This window comes from Aotus nancymaae, unplaced genomic scaffold (genome assembly GCF_030222135.1).
Source record: "Aotus nancymaae isolate 86718 unplaced genomic scaffold, 86718_ANA_hifiasm-v0.15.2.pri h1tg000016l, whole genome shotgun sequence".
Classification (NCBI taxonomy): domain Eukaryota; kingdom Metazoa; phylum Chordata; class Mammalia; order Primates; family Aotidae; genus Aotus; species Aotus nancymaae.
The window spans coordinates 81,960,540-81,983,410 of NW_026988428.1; the positions used below are offsets into that span (position 1 = coordinate 81,960,540).

Here is a 22,871-nt window from a genome sequence, read left to right on the forward strand (position 1 = left end):
AGTTTAAAAAGTCTTCGGCTGCCACAGTCTCAAGGGTTTATTTTAGCCTTTTCCTATGTTTCCTTCCATTTACCAACACAACTTTTTCTTACCTAAAAAGCATGAGTCAAATCCGGCTTCTTATAACATCCCCAACCTACTCCAAATGTGAGAACATTCCCTGACTCTGGAGTTTTATGTGAATAAAATCTGCTAAAAGTTCCCGTGAGAAAATTATAATCAAAATTCTAGTTCAATATATAAGGGACATTAAATGATAAATAATGCACATTTTAAAATGGAACCAAAAGTGTTTCAAGACATCACAGGATTCTTGAGCAAGAAATAATTTAATATTTCTCTCAAAGCCCATATTCCTAATATAGAGTAGAATATTTCAAAATGAACAATTTGGTCTTCAGAATTAGTGAGATAAGTTTGGTACCTAAAGAAAAGGAAAGAAAATAAAATATATCCTTTTTCTCTCTTGTTTCAAAGCTTGATGGTGTAAATGAGAAACAGAAATTTATTCTACTACAGAATTAATGAACTCTTTTGCAAAACTTACTTGATTAAATTCTTTAAATTTCATGGAATTCCAGATCTTCAAAAGGCCTTAGGAGATTAGGGGAGGGTAAAGCCTTGGGTCAACGGGCTAAACATCCCTCCTGCTATCATGCTGAACAGTAGATGATTTAAATAAGATCCATCCATTATCTGGCAAAACAGAAGCATCTTTTTAAGAATTGTCTATGCATCCCTACTGGGAATGGTGTGCACTGATCTTAAATCCAGAGAGCCCTTGAGGTAGAAATTGGAAGATTGTGCAGTTAGTAACCACGTACATTTCTTATTACCTATGGCTTCGGAATTTGAATTCTCAGTGATACGTTCATTTTAAACATTTGGTGCTGAGAGTAAACCATGATACAGTAAAACATGCTAGATGGGTTATATTTTCTGGTCATAAAGATATAATGTGTTAGTATATATCCCAAACAGTCATTTTTGTTATTTTAGTTATTCGTTAGGAATCAATTGCAGAAGTACCTGTTAAAGGCCCCCCGATTTTGTCAAATATTATGCTGAGTGTTTTCACACTACTACCATGCAACAATGTGGTAGAATTAGTATTAATATCCTTGGTTTCCATATTCTTCTACATGACATCTAATAAAGCAAAGTTCTGCTGTTGGTAAGAAGTCCAGCTGGCCAGGTGCGGTGGCTCATGCCTGTTATCCTAGCACTTTGGTAGGCAGAGGTGTGTGAATCACCTGAGGTCAGGAGTTCAAGACCAGCCTGACCAACATGGAGAAACCTCATCTTTACTAAAAATACAAAATTAGCCATGTATGGTGGCGCATGCCTATAATCTGAGCTACTTAGGAGGCTGACACAGGAGAATTGCTTGAACCCGGGAGGTGGCTGTTGCAGTACAGCTGAGATCACGCCGTTGCACTCCAGCCTGGGCAAGAAGAGCAAAACTCCATCTCAATAATAATAATAATAATAAAATAATAAGTCCAGCAGATGAGATAGCACAGGAATCTCATCTTTGACCAAGAGACCATTTTGAAAGTATATTTAGTCCAGATTAAGAAATACTGCAAATTAATTCAAGATCTAAGCATGTAAGTCCACACAGATCTCTTTTATAGATATGGAGCCTGAATACAGTTTGCATGCAAATCAATTTTATATACACTCATAAAAATGGCTGTCTAATTACAGGGTACCAACTCCAGTGCACACCATCTAAGAACGAGCATAAGAATGCAGGGGCTAATTACTCTCCAGGATATGAAAGGCTCAGAGGGCCTAGCAATCTAATTCCTTCCCATGAAAACATGCAGTAGTGGATGTCTAGAAGTTAAAACACTCTTAGATTTCACATTTATTTTATACTGCTAAATATTTACCAATGTATCTTTTACAATCAGACATATTTCAAAAGCTTATAAATTCTAGTAATTAAAAATGGTACAAGCCAGTTGAAAGCAACTCAACAGCAGAATGGCAGGAGAAATCAGCTAACAAGAGTGCCATGCTGGGTCAGGACCCTCTGAAGTTTCCGTTTTCTTTCTTCCACTGATTTATTTTGTATATTTTTAAATGAATGAGCTCAATATTTCTAGTTTTATGAGTACTCCTTTTTCTTTATGTTTAAAAAGAAAACATATAGACATTCATTTTGGCTGTTTTATTGTGATGCATAGATAGCGATATGTCAGATATCATTAGCTGTTATCTGATGTACCAAACATAAACAAACAGTGAAGCAGGCTCAAGGCTCTCACCCATTCTGGACAGCAGAGGAACACGACGGTAACCTGAAAAAGAAATTATGTCTAATTAGACCAGTAACCAATTAATCAGTGGTGGCCCCAGTAGCCTTGCTGAGAAAGAAGAGCTCTTTACTAAGCATACATTAAAAACCATGACTATAGAGTTACATTCCCATCTGGTATATTAATCTTCCACAAAAATTAAATATGTGCATTTTCTATTCTGACTTCCTACTGCCCAGCACTGAGCACACAGCTCATACTTCTCCTTCCGCAAAGTGCAGCATGATCCAAAATTAGCCCCCATCCTTCTGCTTCAGGAAGACCCTGTTTCCTAGGCACAGAGGAGGTTCAGATGCTGTTAGAAAAGTAAGCATATTGAAAAGAGGTAATTGGGAGCACAGTGTAAATCACCCTGGAAGGGTGACTCTGCAACACAAAGATAGCCCTGAAAAGGGGTCAGGAAAGGATAGTCTCAGGCTCCCAGTCTCTTCTCCTCAGGCAGGAAGAATGAGTCACTGCTTCTCCCTTCTGGTTGCCACCCATCATCATTTCTTTATGGTAGTCATGACTACTCTTCACTGAAGCAGAAGAACTCTGATGCATGTAAAGAAATGCTTATACATGCCAAGTTTGTCTAATTAGCCTTCCTGTCAGTCCCACACCCCCACCCCACCTTCCACATGAGAACACATTTCTATAATTCCACAGAGAAAAAAATATGTATCAATACATAAAGTTTCCTTTATATCCTACTTTGTGGATAGAGCTATTTGGTATGTCAAAATGTGTCTTGATATAGACAAGTTATATTTAAATGTTTGTACAATCATCTAACTTTTAAAAACATTACCTTTGTTCATGCATAGAAGTGGCAAAGTATATTGCCCAAGAAATTCATTTCCTGCTATTAAACCTTGACTTTCAACAACAAAACGTATTAATGCCAGTTCTGGTACATGAATAATAAATGTGAATGTTTCATTCCATCTTGGACTAAAAGCTGAAATATAAAAAAGAAGATACAAAGAATAGTAGATACCATATATATGAAAAAAATAGATGACACTTGTTCTCCAAACTTTTTCTTTTTTTAACCCTTTAACAATAATAATATCTTGTGTTTTAGAACACATAGGTTTTTAACATACTCAGCGTGACAGGAATAATAATCAAACAATATTGAGTGTTTACAATTGCTGTTGGCAATGGCCAACTTTACATGGATCAACTCAATTCATCCTGATAACCACCCCATTAGGGTAGGATGGGAAAACTGAGCCACGAATATGTTATATAATTTCCTGAAGGTTTCACATACGTGGTCATTAAGTGGCAGAGCAGGAATTCAAACACGGGGAGTCTGACTTCAGAGCAGAAGTTTTCAAGCATTAGGCAATATGACTGATGTGTTTGGCAATTCTTTAGCAAATAAGCTGAGACAGGAAGAAAATCAAGTAACATCATTTTTCTATACTAAGTCCTTGATACGGTTAGACTTTGTGGCCCCACCCAAATCTCATCTTGAATTGCAATCCTCAGGTGTTTAGGAAAAGACCTGGTGGGAAGTGATTGGATTAAAAGGACAATTTCTCCCATGCTGTTCTCATGATAGTGAGTGAGTACTCATGAGATCTGATGGTTTTATAAGGCAGTTTTCCTCACTCTTGCTAGCACTCTTTTTCCTGCCACCACATGAAAAGGTCCACCTTTGTTTCCCCCTCACCTTCTGCCATGATTGTAAGTTTCCTGAGGCCTCCTCAGCCATGTGGAACTGTGAGTCAATTAAACCTCTTTCCTTTATGAATTACCCAGTCTCCAGTAGTATCTTTAGAGCAATGTGAAAACAGACTAATACAGTCAGTCTCGTTATGGGAAGAACTTCATAAATAGTTGTTAGACTGAAAGCTAGATAACAAACTAAAGCCAGCTCTTGATCCTTCTTTAGACTAAGTGCACCTTTCAAAGTCCAAAGTTGATGAATTTCAATCTCTAGGAAAATAAATCATCCCAAACAACTAATTTCTTGCCAGGCAAGAAATGCAAATTGTGTCACAATATGACCCAAATCATCCAAAAAGTAAAGCATAATTTAACAGAAGCGGGAAGTTCACAATCGGATTAAATATAAACTCTACTTAATAAAGACTCAAAGGTTTAGGGAGGAATTATATGCATTATTTTTCATTTACAAAGGCCATGTTACACTTTCTACATCAATAGTTTTTGTTTGACTTACATTTCCAGAAGCACTGATGAATTTCTAATTATACTACATCTATGTTTTCTATGGTGCACCTGTGGTCACAAGAGCACATTTACCACATAGCAATCCAGGGTGCGGTCTATGCCCACAGAAATAGTAAACTAATTGGCTCATGCTGGAATAATGACCACATTACCTTGACCTAAGAAGAAAAGTAATTTCATGGAGTACAGAGGCAGGTTTATAGTCAATTCTTTATAGACACTGCAAAACACCTGCAGAAAATGTTTATACTGATTTCTTCTTCCTCCAATCCTACTTCATTACATTTATGCCTCTGCCTCCCTTCCATCCTCCTCTTGTATCTCCCTCTCTCTGTCTCTCTCTCTCTCTCTCTCTCACACACACACACACATACATACAAAATACTATGATTAATTATAAGAGAAAGCCCTCACTTTTAGATGTCAATATAAAAAAAGGTAAACAAAGATGCAAAGTCTGATAGTGATGAAAACAGTTCTCCCAGATATGACCAAAACTGAAGAATTACTTCCACACTTTAACCAAATGTTATCCTTTTCCTCCCAGACTCTCATGTCTAGCTAAACCATCTTAAAATCCTTCTTGTGCAGCCATCTGGACATTGACTCCTGCACAGTGTTTCTCACTTACATCCCCCAGTCCTTTCCCAATGCCATAGCCTCCTTTACATCATGGCTTTTATATCCTCTAACCACTGAAATTTTATCCTGACTCTGCTTTGTATTTCTCATTTCCCTCTCTTATACTTCTTCATCTCAAATCTGCAGAAACAACCTAACACTCAACTCTGTTAGAGTTATGGCCCTCTTTAAAAGTCTGAATTTTATCCATTTTCTAGAAAAAAAGAGAAAGTTCTGACACCTCAGCATGGCTTTCGAGATTTTCCATGACTCTCCCTAAATAACTTTCTCATTTTATCTCTCTCTAATCTTTCTTAAGCGCCCTATCTTCCACCCATCTTGAGTTTCTTGGCTTTTCTCTAGCATGTTTAAATTGTGTTTTCTTCATATTTTAGGATTTATATTATGTCTTCTGCCTTAAATGTCCTTGTCCCCAATCTCTAAAAAATTCTACTCATTCTCCACGAACCATCTCCAAAAGTGCCCCCTTCCAGTACAATTCTTTGTACTCTCCTTGAAGTACTAAGTACTCTAAATCATCATTGTTTTACTTATATCTCATCTTTCACATTGAACTATAAACTATCTATAGCAGAGCTATTTGGTCCATATATAAGAATAAATTTAATAAACAGATTTTACATCTTTTACTGCTTAGCACAAGGCTTTTAGCATAGCAGAGACTCAGTAATGTTTGATAAACCAAACTGATTTTCTGCAAGGATATTCCCATAAAATCGATAGATGTAATTAAAATTCTAGAATCATAGTATTATAAGGAGTGCATTGAATAAATTAAGGTTCTAAGCATTTTGCGATGAGGATTCAAGTAGAGGATGGAGGGAACAAGAGATAGATTACTATAAGCTTCGTGACATCAGCAGTTAATATCTCTGGACACAGCCATAGCAATGTGCCTTCAACTTTAAAGGGTGTCAAATGAGGCAGGAAGTCTTCATCAATATCCCTTCCCATTGATAACATGGGATAAGGCAGTAAATACTTCCCAAATATTTTTCCATGACTTTTGCTCTAGAGGCCACATAGGAAGTATACAGGGGAGTGCAAGGGAGGCAGACTACAGGCATTGTTAGAAATTATCATCCAAGAAGATAAAGAAAAAGAAAACTCTGCCTGCTCCTCTATTGGTGCCATTTGGCCTGGAGCATTTTGCCAGATTCTGAAATGATGTTCACTTTTTGCTTTAGGAATATACCTTGAAGAAGATTCCAGACTCAAGAATCAGTTCCAATGTCTCCTTCAAGGTGATCCTGACGAGGGGTCAATCCCAGGAACCCATCCTTTTCTAATTTCCTTAGTCATTTCAACCTCAGAGAGGAAATGGCAATGCCAGTACTATACTGTATAAGATGTCATGGCATGCCAGAATGCTGAAAATCTTACCAAAGTTATTTCCTCTAATTCTGCACTTCTCTTATGGCAAAAATGACTGAATTATTGAAATATTATATCCATAAGTTTCTATGGCATCCTTAGCCTGATTCAGAAGCCACAGACATTTAATCTAAAATTATTCAAATAATTCATTATAAAAATACATAATATACTACCTCAAAAATTACAGATTTTTGATTAAATACAAAGGCTAGAATGAAGGTAAGTAGATTTGAGGCTGTCAAAATGTCTTTCTTAATTCAGTGGTATAAGGGAAAACATAAAATAGGAGGTAAATTTTTTTAAGCAGTAATTTTGCAGGTCAGATAAATTTCTATATCCATAATCCAAAAATATAGCTAAACGACCTAATCATTGTAAAAATTTTTTTTTTTTTTGCTAATTTTGGATGTAATGGAAAACTGTTGCCTTACAAATAATAAATTTGTATAAAAACTCTATCAACATATAATTTGTAAGCTTTCCAACAAGAAGTCTAATGGAAGTTCAATAAGGTATATTAGGAGCTCACCATTTTTTTTAATTACACGAGTCTGTTGCTTCATTTGATCATTTGGAACACCAAAAACTTCTATAATTACTAACGTGTCACCTTTGTTAGATGATGAATGACTAAGAGGCAACTGGATACCACTGATGAGCTGCACAAATATATATGAATATAAGAATTTAGCAAGATATTAAGTTACATCACCGTTTATCTCAAAATTAAATTATGTATTGCAAAAAGTTGATAGACTGTAAGTTCCCACAAAAATTGAAAGTGGAATATAATATATAGTACAAATTTTAAAATTTAAATCTTTTATCCTCAATTATGAGTAGACAAACACCAAGAATATGTCCAAAATATTAGTGGAATCCACAATGTCCATAATTTTTGATTCATTAACATATTTTTGTTTTAAAATCATTTGTTATTATCACATTTTATGGGATTCAGATTGAGTTACTCTGATAACATGTACTGTTTTTTAATGCATATACATATATATGCTGCAAAAAAATTAAAAGCAATATAAATATTACTTTTAAAAAAGTACCATTTAATTTCCCATGATAGCATTTTCATAGTTTAACAAAATCAGTTATTTTATATGTATATTAGGGACCAGGTATCCAAAAAACTCTTAACAAAGTAATTAATAATAATTGCATTTAAATTTTTATTTGCTAAGCTAACTGTTGAAGCAAAGATTGGTTTTAATTTAAGGAGCAAAATGAGCACACAAGAAAACTATATTTGAAATGTTCTAACTTAAGCTAAGAGATAGAAGACATAAGCCTAAAAATGTAGTTACAAAAATTAAGGCATAATTCTAATTTCTGAAGATTACCTAAGGAGAAACAAATATATAATTAAGTTTGATTATAAAGGAATAAAGGAAGGAAAAGAGGGAAGAAAGGAGGGAGAGAAGGAGGAGAAGAGAAAAGAAAGGAAAAGAAAAACCACTAATGTGTAATTTTTCCTAATTCCACAGATTATGGCATTAGCTAGAAGCCAGTGTGACTGTGCAACTATTTAGCAATCAGTGTGGAATGGGCATCAGCATAAACAGACATCAAAGTAATTAGAAAGAACAATGGCCATTAACATTTAGTACACTGGTCCCAATGCCACTGCAGACTAGCTAAATATCACTCTCCAGGTAATAGACCCTTACACTAAAATGGAGTAGGTTCAGCTTGGTGTAACTCATTCCAGAAAAAAAAAATTACCTAATTTTGAAAAACATAATTGGATACCAAAACTGAGTGAGAATATAGGGCAAACTTGTCCAACCTGTGGCCTACATGCAGCCAGGGTGGCTTTGAATGTGGCCCAACACAAATTCGTCAACTTTCTTAAAACATTATGAGATATTTTTTGCATTTTTTAAAGTTCATCAGCTATCAGCTTTCAAAAGATTGGACACCCCTGATTCAGGGAATATTGATGTGCAAACAAATTTACAAATATGTTTGTAGAGGAGCCAGTGCAGAGGAATGAATGTCAAACAAAAAGTCCATGATAATCAACACTGTGTTATCCATGGCCTTACTCATAAGATTTTGGATTTAGAAAGCAGTCCTGTAGTTTTTATAAATTTGAAAATAACTGGCCTAGACCAAAACTCTCAGATTGCAGATGACAAGAGTAAAGCAGAAATGTCAAATCCCTTCATCAAGAACTTAAGAACGCTTACAGTAAAACTAGGCCCTCAGATTCCCAAATCATGCCTTTACAATCTGTGCAAGTCAAAAAGTGATCATAAAGCTCCCTAGAGTGATCAAGGCAACAGACAAAGACCCACATGGCCATGGCAGCAGCTTCCCTGAGAATTATTAACTCTCCATGACACATCTCAACAAGAGACTCCTCAGAATACAAAGGTGGCATTTGTGATCATTTGTGCACACTAGCTGCCTTCCACCTTCACTTTCTCAATAAAAGAGAACATATGTTCTCTTTACTATTCGTACCAGAAAAAATAATGTATTTCTTCAATGAACCTAGACGTATTGGCTGTATACTTTGTGTTATGCACAAATAAGAATGGAACATAACACATCTTTTTTTTTTTTTTGAGATGAAGTTTAGCTCTTATTGCCCAAGCTGGAGTGCAATGGCATGATCTCGTCCCACTGCAACCTCCACCTCCTGGGTTCAAGCAATTCTCCTGCCTCAGCCTCCTGAATAGCTGGGATTACAGGCATGTACCACAACATTCAGCTTATTTTTTGTATTTTTAGTAGAAACAGGATTTCACCATGTTGACCAGGCTGGTCTCAAACTCCTGACCTCAGGTGATCCTCCCACCTCAGCCTCCCAAAGTGCTAGGATTACAGGCGTGAGCCACCGCACTCACCCACATCTCTTATCCTTAAGAAATCCTCACACAAATGAAGAAGACAAGTAACAAATAAATGAACAGTTATAAAACCTTGTGATAAATGTGATAAATGTGTAATATATGCATGCAGAGGGTGTTATGGAAAACAAAGCTACAAAAAGAAGCACAGCTAACCTAGCCTAGGAAAATGCTTTCAAAAAGAAGTGATTCCTAAGTCTTGAAAAATGAGTCAAAATGGAGTAGGCAGGTGAAGGCTGAAAGAATACTCTGTGACAGGAAGAACAAACGCAATTCATGGAGGGGAGTCATGGTTAGAGAAGGATCCCAGTTCCATATGGTTGTAGAACAGGGTGAAAGACGAGAAGTGGTGAGAGATAGGGCCAGACAAGTAGGCCAAGGCCTAAGAAAGTAGTCAAGAGACACAAATAAATACTATATATGCATGATCAGATTAGCACTGTAGCAAAATCTGTCTGGTCAACCTGTGGAGGATAGAGATGGAGGACTGAGACAAACTACCTGAAACCATCAGGAAGCCAAATGAATAGACCTGTTGACAGGTAGTAAATTCCTGATACAGGACAGCAGCAAAGTAGGTCGGATCAAGAGAATGGAGAAGGAAAACATTTAGGAATAGAATCATAGAATTTAAAGTTGGTCTGCATGTGGGAAATGAAGGCTATGTGGAAGATTAGAATGGTTCTCAATTTTTTAGTCTGAGCAGAGTGGAAGAATGAAGCCATTTGTGGAAATTTAAATAAGAGTAGAAGTAGATTTGACTAGGAAGGGATGTTCAAGTTTTAATATTTTAACTTTGACAGAATGGTGATTACGGAGGTGAGGATGCTCAGTGAGCTAAAAGATGCCTTTAGATTCCCAAAATGAGGTCCAATTAAAACTTGAGCATTGTTGGTGGTGAAACTATGAATGTTTATGTAACAGAACCCAAGGAGAATCATTTGAGACAAGGTTTAAGGAAAGACTTTAGTTAACATAATTATCTTAAGGGAAGGCAGAGAAAGAGGAAGCCACAAATAAAAGTGACAATCACTTGGAAGGTAGAGGGTAAAAGGAGAGTCCAGTCCCAGAGCACAGAAAAGCAATGTGTGTAGAAATGGAAGGAATCTTCAACCTGGTTGATTTGCCATTTCTTTTTAACCAGATCAGCTACAAAAAGGATGCCAACATTATGATAACGGTTAAAGTGAACTCAGTGGTTAATACTTTGCCAGACCTTGAAAGAATATTAATGATCCAGTGTTGTAGGCAATTGCTTTCTATCCACTAAATGCTTCTACGTTTGAGTTACAAACTCCTTAACAGACAATAGAAAAGTCAGCTACATACTTCATAGGCACTGTTTCCTGCAATGGTCAGGATCTTTCTAGTCCTGTTCATCTTTGCTACACTTTCCACATTAATTTCTGGAAAACAGCTCTCAATCCTCTCATTCTCAGCTGAGATAAAGTGGCTAGGGCCTGAAGTAGATGTGGCATGTAGTTTCCCAAATCCTGTGGTATTAGGATGGTGGAAAAAGGAGGTGAGCTAGGAAGAGTTGCAGGAGAAGCACATTCTGGAAGCACCAGCATTTCCTGCACTCTGACAGCCAGGTAATGAGGAGCAGGGGAGCACTCAGCAGCTAGCAGAGCTTCACTAAGTAATGACATGCTGGTCAGGGATGGAAACATAAGTACTTACAAAATTCCAGGTAGGATCTGAGATGGTTTATACAGTTCTAGGAGTAACCAATTAAATAGAAAGAAGGGCCAATGAAACCATACCCACTCTATTGATTTGCAAACAACAGATACAGTTACACCCTAAAATAGAATTGCTCATAAGTGGAGAGAAAAAGCAACTAGAGGTTTTTCAAAAGATTTGGTGACATTTTAAAAAGAAAATAAACATAGCATTTAGGTTATAGAGGAACAAGAAAGATGTTTTGAAAAGTCTTTACTAATGGAAAAAAATCTTAGACACTGCTTTTGTGCTCCGTAAGGTTTTACAGGATGTAATTTAAAAAAAGATAAAATAGTAAGACAAGAGTTTGGAGGAAGGGTACTAAGTGGGATTCAGACAGAAATAAAAAGGAAGCAATAGGAGTCAACTGCAATGGAGCAGGAGGACTAATAAGGCAGGAGAAAAAAATCATTACATTAAAATTAAAATTAAATCAGTAAGGAACAAAATCAAATGCAGACTTTGAATCATCAACATAACGGATAAAAAATGTTAAAAGCTCTCCCAACATGCAGTGGAAAAGGGAATATGTTAAAGTCGACACAAATTAACAGAGACAGAAGACAGATACTGGAGAAAGACATATGGATAATTTTTCTTTTTAAGTAAGCAAATGATATTCACAGACATATGGGGGAAAAAATCCTGACCTACAAAAGCCTAATAGTGGACACTGAGGAAAAGACAACAGTTCATAAAATTTCCTGGTAAAATCCATCAAAGGCAAGAAAAAGCAATGTTTACAACATAATTAGTGGGCTGGCCTGTGACCTGTATCTCACAATATTAAATTCCTAAATATAATGAAATCATATAAGTAGAACTTTGAGAGGAAAGGTTTTAGCCTCAATATGTCTAATCACAGGCAGCTAATCATTCATGTAAAATTGCAACAGGAAGACATTTTTCAGATGTAGAAGGATGCTGAAATACTACCCACATATAGTACCTGAAAAGATTAACAGAAACTTAAAGGAAATTAAAGCAAATCAGTGGAACTCAAAATACTAATGAACACTATATAGTTTATATAATAACCAAAAAATGTAAAAGAAAAGTTATTCATCTTACCCTTATTGTAAGTGTAACTGGCATACTCTCTTTTATGTTACTTGGGTTAAAGTCTGATTTACTATCTCTTAAGAAATGTGGTTTCAAAATATATCCAGAACCACCATTATCCAAAAATTTCCCATTTTGCAGATCCATAGGCAGACCAGGAGTCTGGAAATTTAAAGCCACTGTAAGAAAGAAGTATTTTGACATTATCAGGAAATAGAGAATACAAATAAAGGAACACAATTAAACCATTTACTGAACTCTAATCATGGATTTTATATCCCCGAATGTTCTATGAGCAAACATCATTATCCTAATAATTCATGATTTTTAAACCTTTTTCTTCTGCCATGTCCATATTAATGAGTTCCAAAGTTTAATCTGTTATAAGTTACTACACAGCTTTGAGTAAAGAAATCAAAATGGTATTCAGTATAGAGTATAGAATAATGATGTTCATGTCAGGTGACACTTAACAAATATGACAATAAAGAGTATCAGTACATTAAATGCAAGAAGTAAAGCCATCAACTATGTCATAAATTTTCAAGTCTAAGTGATGCTTTTGTCACTTGAGGAGAAAGTGAGAAACAGGCAAAGCCATAATTGTCGTTAAAATAGGGAAGTATCCTAGATACAGGCTGGTAAATAGCCACTGTAGAGAGTACCACCCTCTACTCCCACCCAGCCCTACTATTCCCCCTCCTCACACCTGCAGGCCTTGCCACAATCCAGTAGAAGAAGGGTAACACCTGGTACTTTCTGACCGGTTAGTGCAGTGCTGTACCAGCTGTGCAATTTGGAATGAGTCTGGTGAGGACAAATAACAAAGTTGTGCAATCTTACTCACTTTTCAAGGCTATGAATGTAGAAGCTCATGTCAAGTATAAATGATAGAGGTCAATTGATTTGAAGAGGCCTTGAACATATCTCAAGCAAAGGAATTTGATCTTCAGTGTCCATTTGGGTTTCCTTGTGCCCTTCTTCCACCATACGTCTCATATTAACTCCTCATGAATTTAACCACCATTCCCTAAACCATCACCCAGATTCACCCTGCTTCAACCCAGTTAGGAATGTCTTCAATTCTTAAAACCCATGATTCACCATTAGTGCCTGAACATAAATCCCCCAGGAACAAAAAAATCTTTACAAAAAGTCTTTTGCATGAATGTTTCATACATCCATAAAGTGAATTCATTTTATGTTACTTTTGCAAACAACTCAATATCCTATATAACATACCCATTTGACAACCTATATTCCAGAATTCTTGGGGATTAAAATTAGAAGAGTCTGCTCTTGTTGCTTTGGGATATATTCTGGTAATGAACTTCCTGGTGTGAAAAATAAACTCATGGACTGAAAAAGAATGATTAAAACATTGTGAAAGAGTTCAAATGAATTAAGCCACTATTTCTATATATACCATATAATTCTACAATAGTTTCAAAAATTTTTGTATGTATTATCTTGGCAAAAATTTGCAATGCATGAAAATCAGAATAAATCCATGCCTTTGTTTATAGTATAATTAGATGTTAGTGACAATTTTATCATAAAATTTATGTGCACTGATTATTCAAGGAAAAAATTCATTAGATAATTTATATATTTTTTACATATAAATTATTTCACTTTGTTGTAATAATACATGAAATTCCAAAATAAAATGCATGCATTTTTCAAAACAAAAGCAGCATTTTCCCCCATTATTTTTCCATTTTGATTTTTGCAGTAGGGCAGAATCACATGGAAGTCACACAAAGCTATATGATTCCAGCTAAATTAATCCTACTTTCACAGATTCTCAGGGTCGAAAGGTACCTCAGAGTTGTCCAGTTCAACTTCCAACCCCTTCACTCCAGCATCTTTCCCCTAAGTTTATTCAATCTGAGTTTACATCCTTCTTTTGAAAAACTCTGATTGCTTTTAATTATTTCAAATGTCTTTCTTACTTGGATAATCTTTACGTACTTGTAGTATACACACGTACAGGAACAAACATACACATGCAATCTGTTTCAGTTTCTGTATGTATTATTTGTGTTTCTTCTTTTCTATGTAATATTTAAGTCACTTGAGATTCAAACTAACTTATACCCTTTATCATTTGGCACCTTCCTCAAATTTTTGAACACAGATTTCATGCTTCTCCAAGGTTTTTCTTTCTTCATTAACCAGATCCTGTTTCTGCAACCATTCCTGCTGACGTAGTGACTCGTCGTGGGAGAATGGTTATTGCTTATGGCTTACTTGATTTACTAATCCAACTAGAATAGAATCACCTTCCCCCTCACCCTAAATACTATTATTTAGGAAGCATTGTCAAATTAAAAATTGCAGTTAATTTTATCAATATGCATTTTCAAAGTTACACATTCCTTGAGAGAAAGTTTCTCTCAAAACTATGTGTGTATTAATGCCACATAGGTGTCTAATTATCATACTCCCTTATCTAGTCCTAACAGATGTCTGTCCTTAGGCAAAACACATACTCTTCTAAGTTTAATGTTTCTCATTTACAAAGTAATAAATATGAACGATGACTAAGGTCTCTTAACATAATATGATTTTGTTATTTCTGAGATTAACCTTTATATTATAAATTAAACATTTTTGTTATTACAAATGCAGTTCATGTTCACTGTAAAATAGGAGCACATCAAAGAGCAAATAAAACCATATGTCATCATCCAATTGATAACCACTGATAACTCCTTGATATATACCTTTCCATTCTTTTGTATGTGTATAATTTTTAGTTGAATGATAATGGTTGCCCCCTTTCATAAAACACTATTTTAATTTACTAAAATAGTGTGAACATCATTTCATTTCAATAATATTCATCTACAACATTATTTTTAATGATTTTTATTATGTTTATAATAATTGGCATCCTTGAAGTTAAACCTTTGCTGACTTCATTAATTATTTACTATTAACTTTTGGTGCAAGAAAAATGCTCTATACCCCTTCCAAGAGATGGTAATGCTACACTTTGACTCTACTCAGAACTATCCAATTCTTTTCCAAATTTTTTGCAAGTTTTTAATATGATGAAAGTAATATAATTAATCTATGCTGTGTACAGGTCCTGTCCTCATGAACAACAACAAACAATACAATAATTTGAAGGAACAGAGACAAGTAAAGCATGTCATTCAAACTCTCTTAAGCATACCTTACAGTAAGAAATACATTTTACAGTCCAACACACATGCACCTTGCACAATTGCTTCATAAAACCATACTTATTATTAGTGCTTACAATACAGTCTTCTTCTATTTTATTCCATTCCATTCTACTCTACACTACTCTATCCTATGCTATTATTTAACTGTAGTCCAGACCTACCGAATTGATTTTTCATTACAACCCACGGTTAAAAAAAAGAAAAGAGCCTTTAAAAAATCCAGTATCTCTCTAATAGATAGAGAATATGAACTAAAGTATTCTTCAAAATCCTTGAGTACCTGTGACCAGCCCAATAAGGTTAATCATTAAATATATCAGAATCTGCATTCCCAAACAGCAATTTTTCTCAAGTCAATTGTAGGTACTGATTTTCCTTCTGTGGTATTTCTACACAAGATGATAGATTGCATTTTTTTAACTTTTAATTTTTGTGGGTACATAGATATATATATTTATGAAGTACATGAGATATTTTGATACAGACGTACCACATATAGTAATCACATCAGGGTAAGTGGTGTATCCACTACCCCAAGCATTTATGCTTTGTGTAACAATCCAATTATACTATTTTAGTTATTTTTAAATGTACAATAAATTATTGTTGACTGTAGTCACCTGTTGTGCTATCAAATACTATGTCTTATTCAATCTATCCAACTATAGTTTTGTATCCATTATTGTCATCACTTCCCCTCCACCCCCACTACTAAAAAAAATTGTCACCTGGCTGTTAAATTAGTTGCCCTCTCCCTTTTAACTCTGGGACACTCCCCACATAATGAGTCTTCTTCCCATTCTCTTTCTTATGCCCTGTTTTACCTTGGGCACTGCCAAAATAACCACCTCAGGTTTAGAATTGGAGGCAATGAAAAGAAGATACAGAGACAGACGACACTTCTGGAGGTGTGCAGTGTGGCATGCACACTCTGCACAGCCAACTGGTAGTCCAGACTGGGCGCCATTTTTTCCCCTTCCTTTGCCATAGACATAGAGCCTCCAAGTCTGATTAACTCTACCCGCTTTGATGCCTATTAAATACGCAAAGTTTATCCTGTCTCCGCTGTCACTGCCATAAACCTTTATTACCACCTTCCTGCCTGCAAGCTCACCCTTTAGCTGCTATCAGAGGCATTGTTTAGAAATGCAGTGAATCATGCCACTCCTGAGACTTCAATCTCTCCTGCTCACTTTCACTCCTAGAACAAAGTTCAAGCCTTCCAATTTGGCTCTGCCTCCCTCTGCAGCCCTGCCACTGCTCTCCTATATAAACTGCTCACTACAGTCCCCCACCCTTCAACAAAGGTGGACACATCGGACATTCTCAATCTAAATGTCATGACTTAGAAAAGTTAATTAATGGCTATGTTCTGTGAAATAAAACTTAGCAAGACCTGAGGTATGTAACCCCTTTCTAAATTTTGCTAAATATGTTGCAATTGTATAAGAATATACATTTTATAAATATCATTGAGCAATCTTAACACCCTAGCAGTGAATCTAACTTATTTAAACATTTATTCTATTTGAATCATAAAAATTTACCTCTCAGTTTTGAAAGTTTTCGGGCTCGTGTCTCCCCAATAGAATTATTTTCATTAAATTGCTGATACAATCTTGAATGTTGAAAGTTTCTGAATTTCTCAGCTTTAGTATAAATGACAAGATCAGATAAGGCCAGAGAAATTTTTAGCTTCCTGATCTAAAAATAAAATGCAGTAATTTCACATTTTTATGCTAATCATTGGGAAAAAATTTTTTTCTAATAAAACATACTTTGAAATAAATGATTTTCATCTTTTCATTAGATTATCTCCTCAAACACCATTTGTATTAACTCAATGTGGTTATTTTTGGGAACAAAAATATTTAATGTTAATATAAACTAGCTCAAATTTAAAATCATGATTAATGTAATAAGTATTGAGGATTACAATTATTACTATTTCTTTTTTCATAAAGATCTCAGTGTATTCCTGTGAATTTTATAAATTTAGGAATTTTTATCATGAATAAATTTACTTTTAAATGACTTCTATTATATAGTGAACATTTGCCATCTCACAACCCAGTATCTATGTCTTTTACACTTCTTTTTAGCCATTTCCCAAGTTTTGTTTTGGGAAAACATTTCTTGCATGCTCAATCCAAGTATGTGTCATGCAGATTGGGCGGGCTAAACAGAGCTTTGCATTTCCCTAGCAACAGTCATTGGTTCAGGGATGTGAGCATAACCATATAAGAGCCAACGTACCAAAAAAAAAAAAAAAAAAATTGCTTGCTCTGCCAAGAGATAGGCATGCCACTGGATTTGAAGCTGAAATAATATAAAGCTGAATTTTTGCAATAGTCTTGCACCAACACAGAGAAAGTGGGAGCAAAGCTAGAGAAAGAAAGAAAGTTCTGCTAACTTTATGTGAGACGCTATATCAAGTCATTTTTGAAATTAAAATCCCTTTCACTGAATTTTTCATCTATGTAGGCCAATTAATTATAATTTTATCTAAACCAGCTGGATTGGGTTTGTGTCACACACAACCTAATGTACCTTCTTTCATCATGCCAATGTATATACATAAAAAACTACATATTATAAACATTGATTCTTATCTCTGCCTTTACTAATACCAGGGGAATTATGTTGTGTATCTCTGCATCTTTTGTACTTTGCACAAAGTGTGCTTCATAAGAGTGCATAATATTTATCAACTATAGAGAATTTTTAAATTTTTATTTATTTATTTATTTATTTTTGAGACAGGATCTCATTCTGTTGCCCAGGCTGGAGTGCAATGGCATGATCTTGGCTCACTGCAACCTCCACCTCCTGGATTCAAGCAATTCTCCTCCTTCAGCATCCCAAGTAGCTCGAACTACAGGCATGCACAATCATGCCAGGCTAATTTTTGTATTTTTGTTAGAGACAGGGTTTCACACCATGTTGGCCAGGCTAGTCTCTAACTCCTGACCTCATGTGATTTGCCCACCTCAGCTTCCCAAAGTGCTAGGATTACAGGCATGAACCACTGTGCCCAGCCTAGAGAAAAAAAAAAAAAAAATTTTAAGCAGCTAACATAAAAAAAAGAGGCAATTTAAAAAATTTCTCTTCCACCATCAATATTTTCAAAGTAAATTGTAAATGTTTGACTAGAGTTTTTATAAGAAAGAAAAAGACTTTTTTCCAGAATTTTAAAAAATTCTCCACCAAGAATAAAATTAGAAACCTTTTTAATCACTTGTAAGATTTTCACAAAGCACACCTCACCTTCTTTTTCTTGAAAAGCATTACTCCAGATAACTTTTTTACCCCTGTTTCCTTGTCTTGATTGTCTCCTAAAACAGATTCGAATATTTCTGATTCTTTGAATTTATCCTCCTCCTCCTCCTCTTCCTCCTCTAGATCTGCCATTTCTTCTTCCCATTCTTCCACCTTACCACGCTTATCAGAACCTTTTCTTTCACGGGTTTCCTTCAAGGTTCCTATTTTCTTATTTTTAACTAAAACTTTGAATTTTAGTGCCTAAGGAAACAATTTGAGAGATACAATTACACATTTACAAGTAAATTTGCATTGTAACAGTCATTGAAAAGTGTTTCACTATATTTTCAATTAGCCTACAGTAATAAGATATGTAAGAACTCTATTTTTTCCCTTACTCCTATTCATACCTCAGTACAGGAATGAATACAGTGGTATAATGTTATTGATTATAATTCACCAAAAAATAAGCTTGTTATGATTGAGACTTACCATATGCCATTTCCTTTTTTTTTTTTTTTTTTTTTTTTTTGAGACGGAGTTTCGCTCGTTACCCAGGCTGGAGTGCAATGGCGCGATCTCGGCTCATCGCAACCTCCGCCTCCTGGGTTCAGGCAATACTCCTGCCTCAGCCTCCTGAGTAGCTGGGATTACAGGCACGCACCACCATGCCCAGCTAATTTTTTGTATCTTTAGTAGAGACGGGGTTTCACCATGTTGACCAGGATGGTCTCGATCTCTTGACCTCGTGATCCACCTGCCTCAGCTTCCCAAAGTGCTGGGATTACAGGCGTGAGCCACCGCGCCCGGCTCGCCATTTCTTTTATAGTTCACAAGTTGGTACTATTCCAAAAATTTGAAATATGTGAAAAGTATATATATATATATATATATATATACCATAATATTGCAATTAAAATGTTACAACTTCTGGTAGTAAATACTTCAGCTCATCATTTTCTTATCCAACATTAAAAAGTATTAAGTGAAATCAGGTATATTAAAATGTCTATCCTAAGTGTCTGGCATCTAGTATATACTAAATTAAAGATTTGTAATAAAGACTCTTCAAATTTCTTCTGTATTACATATAAGCATCATTAACTTAATATTTTCTGTCCATCAAATCTTGAAGCATAGAAAAATTTACCATCAGTGTCACTTGTTCTAAATTCGAAGGCTCTGGTTCCATTCTTTCACTTGGTTATTCCTGCCCTTACGAAAATTTCCTAAATTTAGCAAGTACATTTAAGCGCCAGCTCTCTTATATACAATGCGGAAATCTGGATTATAAAGTGTTTTTCTCCAAAGAGCATTGATTGTCCTTTCCCTTTTGTCATCCTCAGGTATCCATTCAAATTATTCCATCATCTTGGGTCTTCTCTCTTTTAAACGACCCTTAGAATACTCTGTACTGCAGAGTTTACCAAAGTACACTCTGCAATCCTATGCATCAAGAATATTATCAGAAGTCCTTGGAAAAGGGACAAATTCCTAGGATCTATTTCAAAATTAGAGAATTAGATTCTTGAATTGTGGGGCTGGAATTGGGCCTCCTTAACAAGTTTCTAGGCTATTCTTTTACACACAGGACAGAATATTGTAGGATAAAGTAACTTTTTTTTTTTTTTGAAACAGAGTCTCACTCTGTCACCCGGGATGAAGTGCAGTGACAAGATCTCGGATCATTGCAACCTCCACCTCCCTCATTGAAGCAGTTCTCCTGCCTCAGCCGCCCGAGTAGCTGGGATTACAGGGTAATTTTAATTCTTCATTTACTCATTGAAAAGCACATCCTTGCTTTAGTATGGAAGCTAAAATTTGAATGAAAGCTATGTACTGGAGTGCTAGAAAAATAGATTCACATATAATAGGAAGCAGGATTCTCTTCCAAGAAAGCTAAAAATTATTATAATTTCCAGAACTGGACTATGGCTCGGGTTTAATCTTTGATAATATGTTTCCAGCACTTTACAAAAGTCTTTACTATTTCTTTTCTGCCACAATTGAACACATGTGGGCATTTTTATGAGGCAAAAGAACAATGGTCTTTCCAATTATTACACAATTCACTTTTTTCTGTCTCAGTTCTATCGTGAGCCCTATATTTCTTGTCACTAGTGTCACAACACTTTCACTTTAAAATTTTTCACTGATTTAAATAAAATGTTAAAAGACGTAAAATTTGAGGATCTTCCAAATTTATTATGCCAAAGGGAAAAGTTCAGCCCTGGAAACTCAGTCATGTAATACAGCTGTTTTTCTTATCTGGTGCCTGACTATTGCTTCCTGACCTTTGTGTTGAGATGTTATACGTTGACCAGACTCCCTATTCTTCATTCAAACCTAGACAAAATTATCTTAGAGATAGAGAACCTTGTAATTACTTCTTTACAATAAAATGTTAAGCAAACCCCTTAGAGTGTAATCAACAGTAGCCAATCAAATCTTAAATCTGTATGTTAGCCATTGTATGGAAAATATTGTAATTCTCTTCAGCACATCTGTTTTTGCCTACATAAAACAATTTTCACTTTTTCTCACACCAGGAGCAATGACCACCATTCTTTGCTGTGTGTCTCAGAAAGCTACCCTCACACTTTACACTTGAATAAATTCTTCTAACTGAATCCTGAGCCTTTTGATTATTTTAGGTTGACGAAAAATAAATAAGAAAAACACAGAGGGAAATATTCAAATATTACAAAAATATTGCTGTGTCTACCAAAGACGAAGACATGTCAAAATTAAACTATTGGTTGTTAGACAATACTATCATCAAAAAAAATTTATTTATTATCTGATAAAATTGGAAGTAAAAAGAAAGGCCCAGCAAGGAAAACTAAACAGGAGTAGTCAAAGAGGGGCGAGGGAAGGCTAAAGAATGTGATGTTACAGGCTGGGTGCGATGGCTCACACCTGTAATCCCAGCACTTTGGGAGGCCAAGGCAGGCAGATCACCTGGGGTTGAGAGTTCGAGACCAACCTGACCAACATGAAGAAACCCCGTCTCTACTAAAAATACAAAGTTAGCAGGGTGTGGTGGTGCATGCCTGTAGTCCCAGCTACTCGGGAGTCTGAGGCAGAAGAATTGCTTGAACCCGGGAGACAGAGGTTTCAGTGAGCCGATTATGGCGCCATTGCACTCCAGCCTGGGCAACAAGAGTGAAACTCCATCTCAAAAAGAAAAGAATGTGATGTTACAACAGAAAGTGTTTCAGGGAAAGGAAGTGGAGGTCCACAGTATTGAATGTTAATGAGAGAACAACCAGATGAAGACTAAAATAAGTTCATTAGAATTTATCATTAAGAAAATCTTTGATGAATGTAATGGGAACTTTCCTGTGAAGCAGTTAGAAGAGGAAGAGGGATTGAATAGGTTGCAAGGAGACAAGAAAACGGAAATTTGGGCTGTGAGAGGGAGTAATAAAGAGAGAGCCAGAGAGAGAAGTGAAGTCCTGATAGTAGATATGGATGTGATTTTTCAAAGCAAATACTTCAATATGCTCAAATTAAGATGGAAGGGGTCATAAAGACAGTGAAATTGAAAACAGTACATTTTTTAAAGGGGAACCTGCTACCCAGCTATTGAGATATTGGGTACTGGCTCTATTTACAGTCTAGAACTTTTGCCTCTTTCTGAGACTTTTGCCTATAAAACACTAAATTTCTGGTCCCTAATACTGATTGCTTTGAAATTGGGGACCCATGAGGTAGGAGACACAATCAAAATGTGGATTTCACATAAAGATACATTCTCTTTATCGAAGTATATTCACCTAAATGTTCATGAGAACATTCCCTAGGCAACATTGCCAAGATAAACCTCTATGAGTGATCAAAAATAAGCATTTTCATTGGTCTCTAGCCCAGTTTCAAGGGGCAACATAACAGTGACATGTTTTCATGGAGTTTTTTTCTTAACATGAATTTCTCAGAAAAAAAAATGTTACCTCTGGTGATGGTAGAGTATCAGGAAAATCATCAAGCATATCAGAAAGCAAGGACTCTCCAAAAGTAGTCTGCAAATTGTCTGCCATTACTTCTTGTTGGGCAGGAGAGCAGTGATTTTCTAAAGAGAGCACCACTGGGTAGTCAGATGTCTAAAAAAGTAACCATTACTGTGGTTATTCATCAAAACTTCTAAATAACTGTAACGTAATTAATATGTGTTTACTGTATTTTTTTTTAACTTACTTCTAATGTTTAGTACCTTTGCAAAATAA

At 35.5% G+C, this 22,871-nt stretch overlaps 1 protein-coding gene and 1 long non-coding RNA gene across 3 annotated transcripts in view; one reads left to right on the forward strand and one right to left on the reverse strand.

Moving 5' to 3' along the window:
* Positions 1 to 2,182: 2,182 nt before the first annotated feature.
* Positions 2,183 to 22,871, reverse strand: part of PLCZ1 (phospholipase C zeta 1) — a 69,970-nt gene continuing 49,281 nt past the window's right edge. The window contains exons 5-13 of the mRNA XM_021671975.2: positions 22,599 to 22,748; positions 18,822 to 18,906; positions 18,647 to 18,719; positions 16,932 to 17,083; positions 13,430 to 13,546; positions 12,197 to 12,366; positions 7,063 to 7,192; positions 3,118 to 3,267; positions 2,183 to 2,309 (exon numbers count right to left, since the gene is read on the reverse strand). Coding sequence (XP_021527650.2) covers positions 2,224 to 2,309; positions 3,118 to 3,267; positions 7,063 to 7,192; positions 12,197 to 12,366; positions 13,430 to 13,546; positions 16,932 to 17,083; positions 18,647 to 18,719; positions 18,822 to 18,906; positions 22,599 to 22,748 — 1,113 coding nt within the window. The 3' untranslated portion in view covers positions 2,183 to 2,223. The remainder of the gene's footprint in view (positions 2,310 to 3,117; positions 3,268 to 7,062; positions 7,193 to 12,196; positions 12,367 to 13,429; positions 13,547 to 16,931; positions 17,084 to 18,646; positions 18,720 to 18,821; positions 18,907 to 22,598; positions 22,749 to 22,871) is intronic.
* The window catches only part of LOC135275440 (uncharacterized), a 54,216-nt gene continuing 48,039 nt past the window's right edge, over positions 16,695 to 22,871 (forward strand). The window contains exons 1-3 of one of the 2 annotated variants that reach the window (XR_010343069.1): positions 16,695 to 16,785; positions 20,284 to 20,402; positions 21,195 to 21,275. This is a non-coding gene — a long non-coding RNA (uncharacterized LOC135275440). Of the gene's footprint in view, positions 16,786 to 20,283; positions 20,403 to 21,194; positions 21,276 to 22,871 lie in introns of those variants that run through there. The other variant, XR_010343068.1, reaches the window with a different exon arrangement.